The sequence below is a fragment of the Benincasa hispida genome, chromosome 11 (assembly GCF_027475165.1).
Source record: "Benincasa hispida cultivar pf3 chromosome 11, pf3_genome.v1.1, whole genome shotgun sequence".
Classification (NCBI taxonomy): Eukaryota; Viridiplantae; Streptophyta; class Magnoliopsida; order Cucurbitales; family Cucurbitaceae; genus Benincasa; species Benincasa hispida.
The window spans coordinates 8,832,616-8,848,108 of record NC_143488.1 but is presented as its reverse complement, the minus strand read 5'-3'; the positions used below and the strand labels follow the sequence as shown (position 1 = coordinate 8,848,108).

The 15,493-nt window shown below is 35.9% G+C and overlaps 2 protein-coding genes across 2 annotated transcripts; both read right to left on the bottom strand.

Moving 5' to 3' along the window:
• Positions 1-633: 633 nt before the first annotated feature.
• Positions 634-4,948, bottom strand: LOC120069017 (protein EARLY-RESPONSIVE TO DEHYDRATION 7, chloroplastic-like). Its single transcript, XM_039020675.2, has 4 exons — positions 3,491-4,948; positions 2,616-2,782; positions 1,381-1,465; positions 634-1,022 (listed from the first exon to the last, which is right to left on the bottom strand). The coding sequence occupies exons 1-4, from the start codon at positions 4,447-4,449 to the stop codon at positions 833-835; spliced, it is 1,401 nt and encodes a 466-aa protein (XP_038876603.1). The 5' UTR covers positions 4,450-4,948; the 3' UTR covers positions 634-832.
• Positions 4,949-6,154: 1,206 nt separating this feature from the next.
• On the bottom strand, positions 6,155-10,316 carry LOC120068994 (26S proteasome non-ATPase regulatory subunit 4 homolog). Its single transcript, XM_039020637.2, has 10 exons — positions 10,163-10,316; positions 9,904-10,017; positions 9,526-9,631; positions 8,374-8,488; positions 8,069-8,278; positions 7,622-7,928; positions 7,246-7,366; positions 6,682-6,785; positions 6,506-6,580; positions 6,155-6,427 (listed from the first exon to the last, which is right to left on the bottom strand). The coding sequence occupies exons 1-10, from the start codon at positions 10,172-10,174 to the stop codon at positions 6,380-6,382; spliced, it is 1,212 nt and encodes a 403-aa protein (XP_038876565.1). The 5' UTR covers positions 10,175-10,316; the 3' UTR covers positions 6,155-6,379.
• Positions 10,317-15,493: the final 5,177 nt, after the last annotated feature.

The window sequence follows — 15,493 nt, the reverse complement described above, 5'->3', positions numbered from 1 at the left end:
AATTGGCTGGTTTTGCTGCATTACCAACCTTTTTATACCATTTTTATTAGCTGTGTTAGACTTTGGCTAGATGTCCAAAACCCACCATCTAACAATATTATGCCACAATCATCTAGAAAAATATTCTATATTATCATCCCAGATCAAGTTGTAGGGACAAGAAGACAATAAAGTTAATTCTTTATGTTTAATAAACGATAATAAAGATATTAAAGCCAAAAATCCTACCTGCTGATGGAGGAAGATCCTGAGGGATGTTTATCTTCAAGAAAATGATTTGGAAAGCTTTTGTCCTACCTACACAGTGGGCTGCCCATCCTAAAGTAGGCCAAATAATCAAGGAACAAGCGAAATCAAATATCTTTAAAAAGTTGGATGAAAATGAGTTCAAATCATGATAACTACTAATCTCAAAGATTGATTCGATCATAATAGCTACCAGTCCCAAACAATGATTCAATCATGATAGCTACAAATTTCAAATATTGATTTGATGACATTAATCGTGTGCAAAATGCCCCAAACACTTGTTAGAAACTGGCAGCTTGTTGACCAAGATTTACAGCCTTATATAAGGGGAGGGCCTACTTTTTTCCAGTTTTTGGGTTCTTGATGAGGGAAAGAGAACCATTGTAGAAAGGAAACAGAAATCAATCATGTCATTCTTTTCAGGATCCATGTAACTTATATACAGGAAATCTACAACAATGATTTTAGTAAAGAAGCAAGAGTGGGCATGAAGATTGAGTAGCTTGAATCTTTAATAAGCTCAACTTAATTTGTTACAGCCGTTCATACCTACTATAAGTTAATATCAAATAGTTCCAACAATTTATTTGGAGTTCTTAGCCTTGGCCTCTGCAGCTGCGGCTTTAACAGCGGATTTTGCTAAAGCGGTCGGGGTGAGAGCACTTTTTGGATTCAGAGCTTTTCGAATCTTCATAGCAGCCCATGCGGTCCCGACAGCATGTCCAGCAGCATCAAGGCCTTCAGTGGTTGCATTTGCAGCTTGCTCCCCATATCTGCAACAACAAAATAAGGAAAATATTATAAAAGCATCATAAGAAGTGTATGAGATTGATTTTGAACTGAATTTTCTGACATGAAAATTGAAGTTCTTTCAACATTTGGTCAAGCAGTAGGAAGATATCCAGAAATCTGGAATGCAAACTTAGTGAAAATATGGTTTTACTTGGAAAACTTATGGTTTTACTTGGATCGTGGACAGTAGACTGGTAGGTTGGGAGAGGAGAACTCTCTGAAATTCCCTTGAGCTGTATTCTTGATACTCTTCTTGAAATTTAGTGGATTTCAGCGTCCTATCTCTTTGTTTCTTTTTGCCTATTAATAGTAAATCATGTGCAGTTGGTGACAGTTTACCTTTTGGTCACTAGTTCAGTTGTCACAGTGGAAGATGTAGCCATGACATTTTTTCCAGCAACTTCAACAGCATCAAAAACTTTGCCTGATTATCAGAAGACGAAATCAGTGATCAACTAAGGTACAAAAGAAATGTGTTCTTGTGAGGAATGATTCATAAAGCGAAAATTCAGCAACTTAAGTTTACCTATGATCCTAAGTAGCTAACCATACAATTAGTTGAAGAATGAAGCAAACATCATGAAAATTCGACCTATCAGAATTGTGTTGTTAATTATCTAAGGATCAATTGGGGACAAAACATTGTCGTTACACAAAATTTAGGAACCATACGAAACAATAGTAACACGTTGGATATGAACCGAGAATTTTCTGTACTATGATGTTGATGCTTTTCAAATAATCTAATGATGGAAAAGTCAAACTTAATTATATTCTCGCTGCAAGTTTCAAGTTCAAGAAAGTTTTTCGTCAACACCATGAAGTCTAATGCAAGGCGATGCAATATTCTCAAATAGCAACGTAAGTCCAAATATTCATGTGTCCAGCAAACCGAAGTTAACAAGTCTCTAAAACACACAATTTCTGTTTCAAATATCACTTCTAACACAGACGGCTATATCTTTATTTTTTTAACATTTTATCACTAAAAGTTTTCGTACAGATATTTTCTGGTTTGATTAAAAACTGGAAAAATTACCATTTTAGTCTCCTAGTTTTGAAGAATAATTATGTTTGGTCCTAAGTTAATGTACATTTTCAAAATGGACCAAACAAAACTATTATTCAAAAGTTAGGGACTAAAAATTTCATTTTTCTTTAAAGAATTATCAGCTCCTTTTCACATTTTTTTTCTTTGCCCGTAAACTCTTCCAGGCAATGCACTTGATTTATGTCCTCTATGTTATAAATAATTCGGTTTTAAATGGTGCATTTTACAATGTTATACTCAACCATATCTGAGGAAATACAAATAAAAAGGACTAATAAATGATGTGTTATCAAAAATTTTACTACATATACTTTTTTATATTAGAATTATAAAGAAGAAACCTATTTTTCTCATTTTAATAGTACACCAATAGTACTCAATCGTGAGAAATTTATTTTTAAATAGTTCACTCTATATATAAGAAAAAACTAGTTGATAGATCGATGCAGAGAAAAGGAAAGAAGATAGATTATATTATTCAACTGGCACAGGGGTAAAAAACAAAGTAGAGTTGATGATATACCAAATCCATCAAGAGAAGCAAGTACAATTTCCCCCGGAAGCATTCCAAAAAACTTCTTCCCAACTTTAGAATTAGCCACTGAACTTGTAAAGTATCCAGAAACTTTAACCACTCCAGAGAGCACTCCATTTGCTACTTTCTCTGACATCCTTGTAACCCTCTTAACCCTAAATAAAAAATCAGACCAAAAAAGTACTTGACAAGTGTTTCCATGCAGTTTGCTGAAGAGTTTTACAGCTAAAAGAAAAACCAATATGAAATCCATTTCAGGATAATGCTCAAATGTCTACTTTATAATTTATATGTAGCTTTTAAGTCCAGTGGTGACTACTGGATAAAAGTAATGCACCTACACAGTTTCTTAAAGCATGGGGTACAATGAAGTGTAATGATCATGAATATTTTAAAATTAAAGCTTTGTAAGAGATTGTTTAAAGAAACGAAGGGTTTTGGGGAATAGTTCTTAATTTTTCTAAAAAAGTACTAAGCTTAAGCACATTAACTCCTTCGCGTTTGAGTCATGGGAATTGCATAAAACAACAAAGACTAGAACTTAATGCAGAAAGATGCAACCCTTTCCTTAGTATCCGTGAGGATTTGGGGCAGTTTGCAAATACATCGACTATTCTCTTCTTAGCTGATAACCTATATCTGTATGCCTAGGAAACTAGTAGTATATTAAACCTTAAAGTGGCTACTTTGGCGCGAACCCATTACCTCTAAGATGTCGATAGAGTGATACAATTGCCAACTAGCATCGTCTACCGACCTTGAAAAGCTCAAGAATAATAGGATATCAATGAACTCAAATCAAATGCTATCGACACAGAAACGAGGGCAAATAACATATTTAACAAAGAGTTGTAAGAAAAAACCTTTTAATCCTCTTGAGGGTTTCAGGACTGATCTCGGTGTTAGAACAGGGGTCCATCCTTTTCTGCATAGCCTCGTTTCCCTGTTTCAACCTTTCTACAGTCACATCACCACACCATAAAATTCCTTTAACCAATTGCCCCGATCCCGCTGCTATCAACTTTGCAGCCAATCCATTGTAATCTTCCACATTAGGAGCTAATGTAGTCCAATACGCTGCACATTTCCCTTCCATCTCTTCTTTCTTCTTCTCCGTCTTCAAATCCGCCGGCGACATCTCTTTCGCTAGAGACTCATCCAGAACCTCCACTTTCTTGGCACTCTCCGACACCTTCTGCACCGTAAAACTACTGTAATTTTGCAAAATCCCATCTAGTTCCTTCAACAATCCCTCTTGACCTTTGGAAACAATCGTCAACCCATAGCTCAAATAATCGTCCGACCCATTATTCTTCCCATCTTCATCGTCACTCGAATCGGAATCCGAATCACGTTCCTTCGGAGGCCGAAAAGAGAAGAAGTAATGCAAATCATCAAGCTTCACAGCCGCTAAATCCTTCGCTAATGGCCATTGAATGTCATCAGCAACACGCGCAAGCACCGCAACAACATTCTCCCCTTGGCGAATGAGAACAATGGTCAAATCGCCGCAAGCGAGCTCAACACTATACTGTTTATCAATTAGGTTAAGAATGGCGCCTGGGACTCTGATGAGAACCTCTTCCGCCGCAAGGGGAGGAGCGGAAGCCGAAGTCGGAGCCGGAGTTGGAACCGAAGGAGGACGACGGTAATCCACATCGTCGGGAAACAGATTCTCTACCATATCCTTCATATCAAGAGTGGGGTAAAGATTCGAGGTCGACGATGGATTCGGATTCGCAAAGGGAGCGGAAGGCGCATCGGGATTTGAATGAATCACCTGAGGGTAAAGGGAATTGCGATATGGGTTTTGTGAATCCATTGATACAGAAGGGGGGAAACAGGAAATTGGATGGATTTGAAAGATGGGGAGAGGAAAATGGGGGAAATTGAGAAGAACAAGAAGGGATCAAAAACGAATTCCAATGCGATCACATTAATGAATTAGATGGTTCCGTTTCAACTGTAATCGAGATAGTTTCCCGTGTGTCGATCGTGAAGAAGACCGATTAGTTGACTAATTATGATCGAAAAAGGCAATGTCGGGCCATTGTTGATAATTTGTTTTAGCTGTCAAAGCTCCGTCGCCATGGTTGAGAATTATTTGAGACAGGCAAACAACTTTCTCGCCGGGAATTTACCCGCCATCCAAATCCTTCTTCGCCTTATTTATTTAAATAATAATATTATTATTTATTTTCTAGTGAGAATTTTGCGTTCTCTCTCTTCCGTTATTTTACATTCGAAAATGATTAATTGAATGATTAAATTACAAAATCTAGTTGCTACTTGCTACCATCCACACATATATTTATTTCTTTTGAGATCACAGTTTAAATCTCCATACTTTTAATTGTTTAAACATATAAATAATTATAATTTAAGTCCCTGAATTTTTAACAATATGCACGTCTAGTCCATCAAAATTCAAAAGGTATATTTTTAGTCATTTCTTGAATAATAATCTTTTTATTATTTTAAATGGTAACATTATATTATAAGTAAATAACAACAATAATTTATGAAGCAGAGGAAACAAGGGTGGAGAGAGAGGAGAGAGAGAGAAGATATATAATTTTTAATTTAAAATATCATGTCTATTTAAAATAATAATAATAAATAATTTATTTTTCTAAAATAAGTTTAAAAAGTAGAGTGTTTGTAGAATAAGTTTAAAATATCATGTTAATATTTAAAATAATAATAAAAAATACTCCACCCTTTTAGCCTATTCTAAAATGTTACATTTTAGAATCTTATGGATCAAATGAATCAAATGTGCCTATCATTGAAAATTTATTTTTAAAAAAGTTGGATGTGAAGACATCTATTGTTCAAAACGAATTGTTCTTTAAAAAAATATCTTATTGGACCTATCCAAACATACACTAGTACGAACATATACTCCTGATCAAGTGATTTAGAATTCATTTTGTTGTGTTTGAACTAAAAAATGATTGTTTTCAAATAAAGAAAAATTACCCAACGTATTTACAAATATAACCAAATGTCACTACCTATTAATGATAGAGAGCAATAGACTTCTATTGTTGAACGATAAATTTCCATCATTCAATAATAGAAATCTACTGTGATTCATTGTTGTTTATTAATGATAAACAATGATATTTTGTTATACTTGAAAATATCTTTAACAGATTTACCATTCAAAACAATTGAAAACAAAAAGATAAATAGAATTTTAAATTTTGAGATGTGAGTAATAAATCATTAAACTTCTATTTTTTTTATCATATAAATTTATAACCTTGAATTGTAAACAAAAAAGGGGGGAAAAAAGCCTTTAAAAATATTTAATGAAATTCTCCCGCTTTCAATTTTGCCTTAGGCTTCCTTTTAATCCAAAGGACAGCATCACATCAGTTCTAATATATCTTGCATTCTTTTCCTTATCTATATATATAAGGATTCTGCATTACAATTTTAGGCTAGTATTAGGCCTGGCTGCAATGTTCATCAGTTAGTTTCAAAAGAAATGAACAGAAAAAGGAAAATCATAAGAGATGTGGGGAAAAAGAAAACAAGAGTTGAATTAAACTAAAGAGTATAATATCATAGTACAAATTAAAAGATCAAGGCATCACTTTTTTAGACATCAAAGTGATGCATATTCTTGTTTTCAGCAAAAGAAAAACTGACTATCTTTTGCAGATGAACACACAATGCAACTCTTTTACAAGGCGAAATACGAATACCTAGCAGAATTATTCAACTTTGGAAGATGGATTTGATCATTTGTCACTGTCTTCCTTGGGGGGGTTTTCTTCATTCTTCTTGTCCTGAAACAAGATTCAAAGTTAATTTTACAATTTTAATCTTCAGGGTACTTTGTGTTTCAATGCCTGGAAGCAACTAACCTCTGGCTTCGACTGACTTTGCATGGAAGCCAGTAAATCTTTAACCGATGGATCATTTGGATCAACCCCTGGAAGCTGTAGAACATTTCCATTGAGTTAATTAAACGTAAACCAGAGATTTGGAGGCATCTTTTTCTATATCAGTGAGAAGTATTTACAGGTTGTTGAATTCATACCGATGCAAGAATGGACGATACGAATGACTGGTCTGCCAGTAATTTACTCATATCAGGTTGGCTTGTTGAGTCTTTAGCATCCTCCTGCACGGACAACTGAAGAGCTGCAACCAACCAGCAACAAACGAAGATGAAAAAAGATAGTTATACTGATAGTTATACTGCATATTCAATTCAAATGCAGTAATTTTTGTTCCAAGTGGCCTACATATTAACGGAAGTCAAATTTCGATGGAGAGAATTGTTCTATTCCATTGCACTACTTGCAAATGATTCAAGTCTACTGAAAGATTAGCAGGTAAGATGAATGCAAATCACAATCAGGCAAATTATAGTGCAGGTGTAGTGCAGTCTCTGAACTCATGATGGAAGCTTTCATAGAACTATATTCAATTCGAGTAATTTTATGTATTTGGAATACCCTTAAAGTTAAAAATCTAATTACTAAAGCGCAAACAGCCAAACCAGTTTCCTCAAAAGGTTTCTTGAATGTGAAGGAGCAACATGAGACGTTGGAAGAAAAGTACACTACACACCAAGAATGATTAAATTGAATAACCTTACCAAGAGCTAACTCTGGATCCATTGCTGCATCTGACATTTCTGTATCCCGCATGTCATTACTTGAGGCAGGATCTTCCATCGACATTGCAAGGGCTTGTTGTAACAGAGCATTCTCATCCTCCTGTAATCAAATCCAGAATGAATACCAAAACATGGCACATACTTTTACTTTCATTAAAGTTGTGGCAGTAAAAAAAATGTTGCCAAGAACAAAGTAGAAAATAAGTATTAAACATTCCCTCCAGTGCCCTCCAAAAAGGTGGGAGAGAAAGCAAGATGTGCAAATAACATAAGGGTCGGAGGAAATATTTGAAATAATGGACATTCTATTTGCATATTGCAGCATTTGAACTTATTTAATTTAAGAAAAACTAACCATTGGATCGCTCGTCTTCTGAGCATCAGAAGATTCAGCACTAGCACGTTCGTTCATAGTTGTATCCTGTGAGCCAGAGGGCTGTTCCCCTCCTTTTTCCTGCTTTGAAGTCTCCTCAGCAGCTCTCTTAGCAGCTGCCTCCTGTCTAGCTCTTTCCTCTTCCATTGACACTCGAAGTGCAAGTGCTAGTTCAGGGTCTAGGTTGGGATCCACACCAAAATCAAAACCGGCCCCACCAGCTGAAGCTGCAGCAGCAGCAGCGGCAAATCCACTTCCTCCCTCCCCATCACCAGTGAAGATTGGAGTACTGACATAGAAGGAGAAATTGTGAAGACATATGGAGATAATATTTTACTATGTCAAACAATATGGAACAAATGGAAACAATAAGAATCACAGTCTCCTCCAATCAGAGAGAGAGAGGGAGAGAGAGAGAGAGCAACTGACCTAATAAGTACATCGGAAAGAGCATTTGGACCTGAGGGAACGTGAACAATGTGACTGGAGTCATTACTATTTACAGCTGAAAGAAGGGCTTCCAGCTTCTCTGGCTTACCATCATCTTCTTCACCAAAATCAATAATATCTAGTGCCACATTGTTCTTTTTTAATTTCTTTCCAATCATCTCCAACAACTTTTTTTCTTGATTGGCAGGACTAAGAAGACATAAGGTAGATGATGTAAGAACAATCAATACCTGGAACGGCAGAATAAAAATACAATAAAAAAGGGATTGACAAGAAGTGCCTACCTTCCCGCAAAAACAATAATTCTTTGTTGCTGCTTCTTATTTTGACGATGCTTCAGAGCCAACTGGGCCACCTGAATCCCAGCAGCCAAGTTTGTCTCTCCACCTATCTCTAAACCTATTGTGCAAAAAGAAAGATGTTAAGTTTTATAGAGAAAGCTAGAAAAAAAGATCAACAGCACTTCACGGGGCAATGGGGATTATTGTGCAACCCATTATACACCAAATCTGATGCATCAAAAGAGTGAAGACCCAGGAATTTCTGATAACCAAAATGCTGTACAATACCACCTTGATATTGGACAGTACTCACCCCTAAGAATATTTGGGATAGATGTTTTTCTTTGGGGAAAATATTTAAAGAGAAAATCATATCAACAGTAATCTAAGATGTCATTATTCAGAAAAAAAATGACAGAAATACAAGGAGAAATGAACGAACTGCACTAACAAAAGTAAACTCATTGACTCCAATAGGGATCAAACTAAGAGTTATCACGCATTACATCTAATCCATCTAATGAGGGAGAATAGACCATTGAGCATTATTATAACAAAAATTATTTCCAATGTTCAACTTATAACATATTTTATACTTACCACAAGAATTATTCCCAATGTTCTAAATTAGTGCTTATAGCACCTACTTGAACAGTTAAAATAAGAACTCTATCAGATTTACTATTATTTACTACAGAAACTACACGTAAAAAATTTTCATCAGAAGTCATCTTCTATATATATACTCACATATGTTAAATGTTGTTTCTGTTGATAAATAATCTGCTGCATATACATAGCGAATAAAATGCACTCTAAAATGTCCAAAAAGTCATACGACGGGGACTGTCACCCTCCAGAATAAGTGAGGGAACAAAAAGGCTGGTTTAAAAGTTTGCCAAAATTTTCAATGCTATTTATTTATTTGTTTTTTAATACTAGAGATACTTAGATGCTGAAGAAATGACAGCCATACGCAGAAACGATCACATATAAATATCTTAGTGCCTAAGTTTTCATGTACTACTTCTCAAGAAAAAAAAATCCTTTAATAGAAAATGCAACAAATCTGTCATAATATTTTAAGAAGCCTCAAACCTATTAGGTAAGAACAGGGGGAACTTAAAAAAAAAAAAGGCAAGTAGATGAACTAACCGTGCATGCACGCTAGAATCTTGCCAAGATCACTTGTAGGAGTTACCAAAACCCGAACCCCTTTTCCGGCCATTGTAAGAACTCCTACTGTATTCTCCGGGTTAGACTGTTAACAAAATAGCAAACGATCCAGTACATTCATCAAAACTTCAGAATCATATATTAAGAAAGAAGGCAATATGGGTTTAACAGAAAAAAAAAATCCTCACCCAAATAACCCTAACTCGAACTCAATTCCCAGATACCTGATTAAAACCCCAAAAGGCAACAGAGGCAAAAGAGATAGTAGAAAAAATTTTATGAAATTCAACTCCAATCAGGGTATATTCCTTTCCTTCTTATGTTTCGAGTTCCAAAGCAGAGAAATCGATGAAGTACCTGGGTTTTAGCTCCACAAATGAGATTGACGGCATCGGCTTGAGCTTGGAATCTGGAAGGAGCATAATCACCGTTCCTCATCCATTCAGAATTGTCGATGCAGATCATTGTCGCCTACCCAAAAGAAAGGAAAAAAAAGTTTCATATCCATGGAACCCTAGGTCGTTAAACTGAGTTGAGAAGAATGAGATTTGAAAGACATAGGGAAAATTGGATGAAATTTGCAATATGGAAAAAGAGAATAGTGATGAGTAAGCACCTCGAGCACCATTGTTGAGAGATTGAAAACAGCCAAGAAATGGAAGGAGTAAGAAAGAATCGAAGAGAATGGAGAGGTTTCTTGCAGCAGAAGCCGGAAGGTCTGGAACTGAAGAAGCGTTTCACAAGAACTCAATTTAAAGATATGCCTTCTAAATTATAATATTTAAGGGGTTGTAATCTTATTTAAGGGGTTGTAATCTAATTTTGGAGAGTTGTTTTCAAATAAAGTAAAATAAATCAGAATATTCGTCAATATAGTAAAGTATGGATGGGATGGACAGCATATTAATAGACTACTATCATCTATCATTGATAAATTCAACATTTTACTATATTTGAAAATATTTGTTATTTAAAATCATTTTTCAAATTTTTTTAATTGATTAACAATATTTTTTTCTCTAAATTTTCATGAAAATAACAATTTAATCCCTGAATTTTTATCAGCAATAATTTAGTTCTTGTATTTTTAAATTTGTAATAATTTAATCTCTAATCTTTAGTAACTAATTATTTAGTCTCTATACTTCACAATTTATAACAATTTAATCCATATGGTGATAATATGACAAGATTAAATAAGTAATTAGAATATGACATTTGAATATTCTCATAAGTAATTTGATTCTAGGTCAATTTATCAGTCTACATGTCTAAGAAGTTTCATTAAATCATACCAAGATTTTTCGGAAAATTTGTACGAGTGACCTAAAAATTGGGCCCAAAATGTCAAATTACCTATTTTTAAAAAATAATGTCAATTGGCCCTCTGTTGATATCATCGCCATACCAAATTACGTAAATTGCCCTTACTTCTTCGTCTTTTTACCTTTTTACTGAGAACCCACCAAAACTAAACTATTCTTCTTTCAGATTTTTCAAGGCTAACGGCTTCGTATCGCTCATAAACGAAAAAAATATTTCCGGCTTGCAAATGATTCTACTGTCGTTGACGAATCGAATCTTATCGGTAAATCTTTCAATATGGTTTTTTTGTTTGTTTGTTTTTTGTTTTCGATGTGTTCTGTGGTTGAAGACAAGTAGAAAGAGTTTGTGAGCGAGATAAGTGAGAGTGAAATCGGTAGAGCGACATCGGAGAGAGCGAAAGTGAGTGAGATAAGTGAACCTATGATTTTTTTTGTTTGTTTTTCTGGTTTTCAATGTGTTATGTGGTTGAAGACGAGTAAAAAGAGAGAATGTGAAGGAGATAAGTAAGAGCGACACTGGAGAGAGCGATGTCAGCGAGAGTGATTCTAGTAAGAGCGATTCCAGTGAGAGCGATTCTAGCGAGAGCGAATCCAGCGAGATTTAAACAAAATGTTGTTCTACATTTTTTTTTTTTCTGAAGGAGTTTACTGATTGAATTTTTTAATAAATGCAGGAGTGATTTAAAAAGGCTACACGTTTCAGAATAGCCGAAGCCGACCAATTTCCTGGTCAAGTAACCAGCTTGGCCCACATTGCTAATGCAAACAAGATTGTCAAAGAGAAGTTCACACCAACGCAGTTGGCCATGTTCAAGAGAACAGTTTTTGGGCGATTTATAGACGTTGATATGGTGTTTAACAGCCCAGTTGTCCATCACATGTTGCTTAGAGAAGTGAAGAGGAAAAAATCAGAATCAATGTCATTCTCTGTCTGTAGGAAGGTTGTCACCTTTTCGAAGGATGACTTTTTGGTAATGACTGGTTTGTGGCAATCCCCATCACGAGTTGATCGGAACCAGTAGTCCTTATATGAATTTGCTATCAAGTACTTTGGTAATCGAGTGACGAAGGACACTTTACACCTCCATGAACTTGAAGAAAAATACAAGGACTTAGAGTTTGAAAATGATGATGATGTTGTGAAGATCAGCCTAGTTTACTATACTGAGATCGCAATGATGGGAAAAAACAAACAGAAAAATGCAGTCGACCTCAAACGTTTCAAGGATGTTCAAAACTTGGAGTACTACAATAGTCTTGGTTGGGGTATCATTATTTGGGAGAGGACATTAGATGCCCTAAAGACTGCGTTGAATGATAAGAGCAGTCTATACAAGACGAGGGTCAAAGCAAATAAAAATTACGTTGTGAAGTACTCCTTACGTGGATTTCCACAAGCGTTTCAGGTAAAATTGATTAACATAATAATTGTGTTGTTTGATCTAACATTATTATTGTTCTTAATATATTTTAAATTTTATTTAGGTATGGACGTACGAGATTCTAGTTTCATCGATAGCTGGGAACATTACGGGGTGAAGGAGTAAGATGGCTTTGCCCCGCATATTACGATGGTCATGCTCCCACTCAGTGTCCTTCAAAGTACTCGAGAGAGAGATATTCGAGTCTAACAATGTACGTTTACTCTATGCATAATATGTTTATCTGATTGTTAAATTGAACTAACCAATTTACTGGGTTGTTAATGTAGATAAAGATGAAAGAAGGCACTGTGATGTCAGATGCTGAAAGGGAGTTTCGGGATACCCTAGTGGAACGACAACCTATATTTGAGCTAGGTGCGGATGATGATAGTTTTGAAAATGGCAATAGGTCGACGAGTGAGGGGGATAGTCCTGAAAGTGAAAGTGACGATGATGACCATCGTGGAGATGATAATGATGAGGTTGTCAGGGTGGAGGGAGGGGATGAACTCGAGCATTCTGAGCACGAGGATGCTGAATATGGAAGGGTGGAATGAGGGACATACACACGTAGTGATGATATATTCCATGATATGATGAGGAACGTACACGAGGAGGACGAGTTGAACCAAGTTGATGTCTTTCTTGCGGACTCCGATACAGAGCGACCTGTGGATGAGGAGTGTCCTGAGTGTGTTGCCCGCCGCAGGGAGGGAGCCAATGCTGATGAGTCTATTTATTCGTACCTACGGTCTATTGACAGATCACTATCGAGTTTGGATGGCCGTATATCGAGTTTAGATAGTCGTGTATCCAGTATGGAAGAAAACATGACTAACATGAAAGGGCAATTGTCGGCCATCCTGTCATTGTTGCAGTCTATGTGCAAGGTTTGCATCATTTTATGTCTTTATGTGTTTAGCTTTTACATGTTCGTGAACTCACCATTTTACTTTACTAATTGAAGGGTTCCACGATGAATGAGAAGATGACCAGGTCACCCATCCCATCTTGGGATCCCAATACGACTGTGACTGCCTCTGACACTCCCATCCCCATCCCCTCTTTACAGCCTGATACCACCACTTCACCTACTCCCACCCCCCTGTACAACCCGATACCACCACTGCCACGGCATCATCGATTGACGTTGAACCTATACAGGCCGACGTCCCATAAACAGAGCCCGACATGTCTACCTTAATCACCATGCCACATACAGAGGCTGACATGTCTGGCATCCCAGAGGTAGACACTTCTGGGATTGTTACGACCACAGAAGAAGTTCCATTGGTGAGTAATTTATTGATCAGTAATCTTTGTTTATATTTTTATATTTCTTGATGAGTAACGTTTTGTTATCTGTTTATGTAGGAATCTCGAAGAATTAGTCATAAGAGAAAACTGGTTGATAAATATACACCCCCGGCCCAAGTAAAGAAGAAAAGTGTGGCTAAACATCCTCTCCTAGGTGTAGCTACGTCAATATCCAGATCGATCGTCACATATAACGTAGCACACGATGTTCCACACAATATCCTGACAAAAATGATGAGCTAGATCTCGGACGATAATACAGACAACGAGGTTCGAGAGAACTCCTTTAAACCACTCACCAAACAATTCTCAAGGAATTGATTACCCCGAATTCGTTGGTCGAATGCGATGTAAGTATCCTAGTCTTTACGTCTTTACATGTTGGCTATCTTGTACTTTTACTAACATATTATTTTTTTTGTTCAGACCATAAATACTTTATTTTATTTTATGAAAGATAAATTTTATACCCGGCCCGACATGTGCATGCATAAGTTCACCATCTTGCCAATTGGTGTAACAGTAAATTTTGATATTTCGTTTCTTAACTTCTCATTTCGTTAAGTTTCCTGGTCTTTACTTCTTTACTTAACTTCTCATTTTATTTGACAGAGTCACATTAATGCTCGTGGTGGGGTATTTAAACGAATAAAGAATAAGTCACTTCTGGAGGCTACCCTAGCTTGGGAAGATGAAGACACGTATAAGGACTACGTCAACGATAAATTCGATGTCAAATGGCCAGATGTGGATTTCGTTTATATGGCAATGAATATCAGTGACCACTGGATGGTCCTTGCAATGGACATTAATAGAGGCCACATATTCGTGTTCGATTCACTTCCATCATACACACCAATGACAAAGCTGGTGAATTGGCTAGAGCTATTGACGGTCACAGTACCATCCCTACTTCACTACTGTGACGTGGATCGATCGAAGCCGGACTTATCCACAGCCCGTTGGAAAATCTCGCGACCTATGAACGTCGACATACAACATGGGTCGTTTGATTGTGGCATCTTCGCAATAAAACTATTGGAACACCTGGTGATTGGTGCTGATCCATCCGTAATCACTCAGGAGAAGATGAGTAAATATAAGATGCAATTAGCGTGTCAGCTATGGGCAAACACTCCATATTTTTTATATGTATATAACATTGTATTTTTTATTGTATTTTTTATGTATGTAAAAACATTCATTGTATAATTGAACATATATTTTTTATAAAAGTTCAATATCAGAATTTTATCAGAACATGCATTTTTTATGTATAATGGAGCTACTGCTCTTTTCATTGTATAATTGAACATATATTTTTTATGAAAGTTCAAAGTTCAAAGTTCAATATCATAATTTTATCAGAACATGCATTTTTTATGTATAATGGAGCTACTGCTCTTTTCATTGTATAATTGAACATATATTTTTTATGAAAGTTCAAAGTTCAAAGTTCAATATCAGAATTTTATCAGAACATGCATTTTTTATGTATAATGGAACTACTGCTCTTTTCATTGTATAATTGAACATCTATTTTTTATGTAAGTTCAAAGTTCAAAGTTCAATATCAGAATTTTATCAGAACATGCATAATTGAGCTGAGAACATTATATGGTTCAAGGTCCGAAGTTCAAAGATTGAGAGGGCGAGATGTTAAGAGAGAGCGAGATGTTCAGAGAGAGCAAGATTGTAAGAGAGAGCGAGATGTTCAAAGAGAGTGAGATTGTGAGAGAGAGCGAAATTGAGAGAGAGCGAGATGTTCAGAGAGAGCGAGATTGAGAGAGTATTTGTTATTCATTTTTGTTACAAGTATGAAGATTGAGAGAGTATGAAATCATTGTTTTTTGTTACAAGTATGAAGATTGAGAGAGTATG

Bases quoted from the DNA above. Each gene is read 5' to 3' on its own strand.
- LOC120068994 (XM_039020637.2), bottom strand. The intron at 9,632-9,903 runs GTACTTCATCGA...TTTTGTTAACAG, and splicing joins TTTGTGGAGCTAAAACCCAG to TCTAACCCGGAGAATACAGT. The intron at 8,489-9,525 runs GTTAGTTCATCT...TTTGCACAATAG, and splicing joins GATTCTAGCGTGCATGCACG to GTTTAGAGATAGGTGGAGAG.
- LOC120069017 (XM_039020675.2), bottom strand. From the start codon at position 4,449: ATGGATTCACAAAACCCATATCGCAATTCCCTTTACCCTCAGGTGATT. The intron at 2,783-3,490 runs GTTTTTTCTTAC...TTTTTTATTTAG, and splicing joins ACCCTCAAGAGGATTAAAAG to GGTTAAGAGGGTTACAAGGA. The intron at 1,466-2,615 runs GTATATCATCAA...TCTGATAATCAG, and splicing joins TGCTTCTCTTGATGGATTTG to GCAAAGTTTTTGATGCTGTT.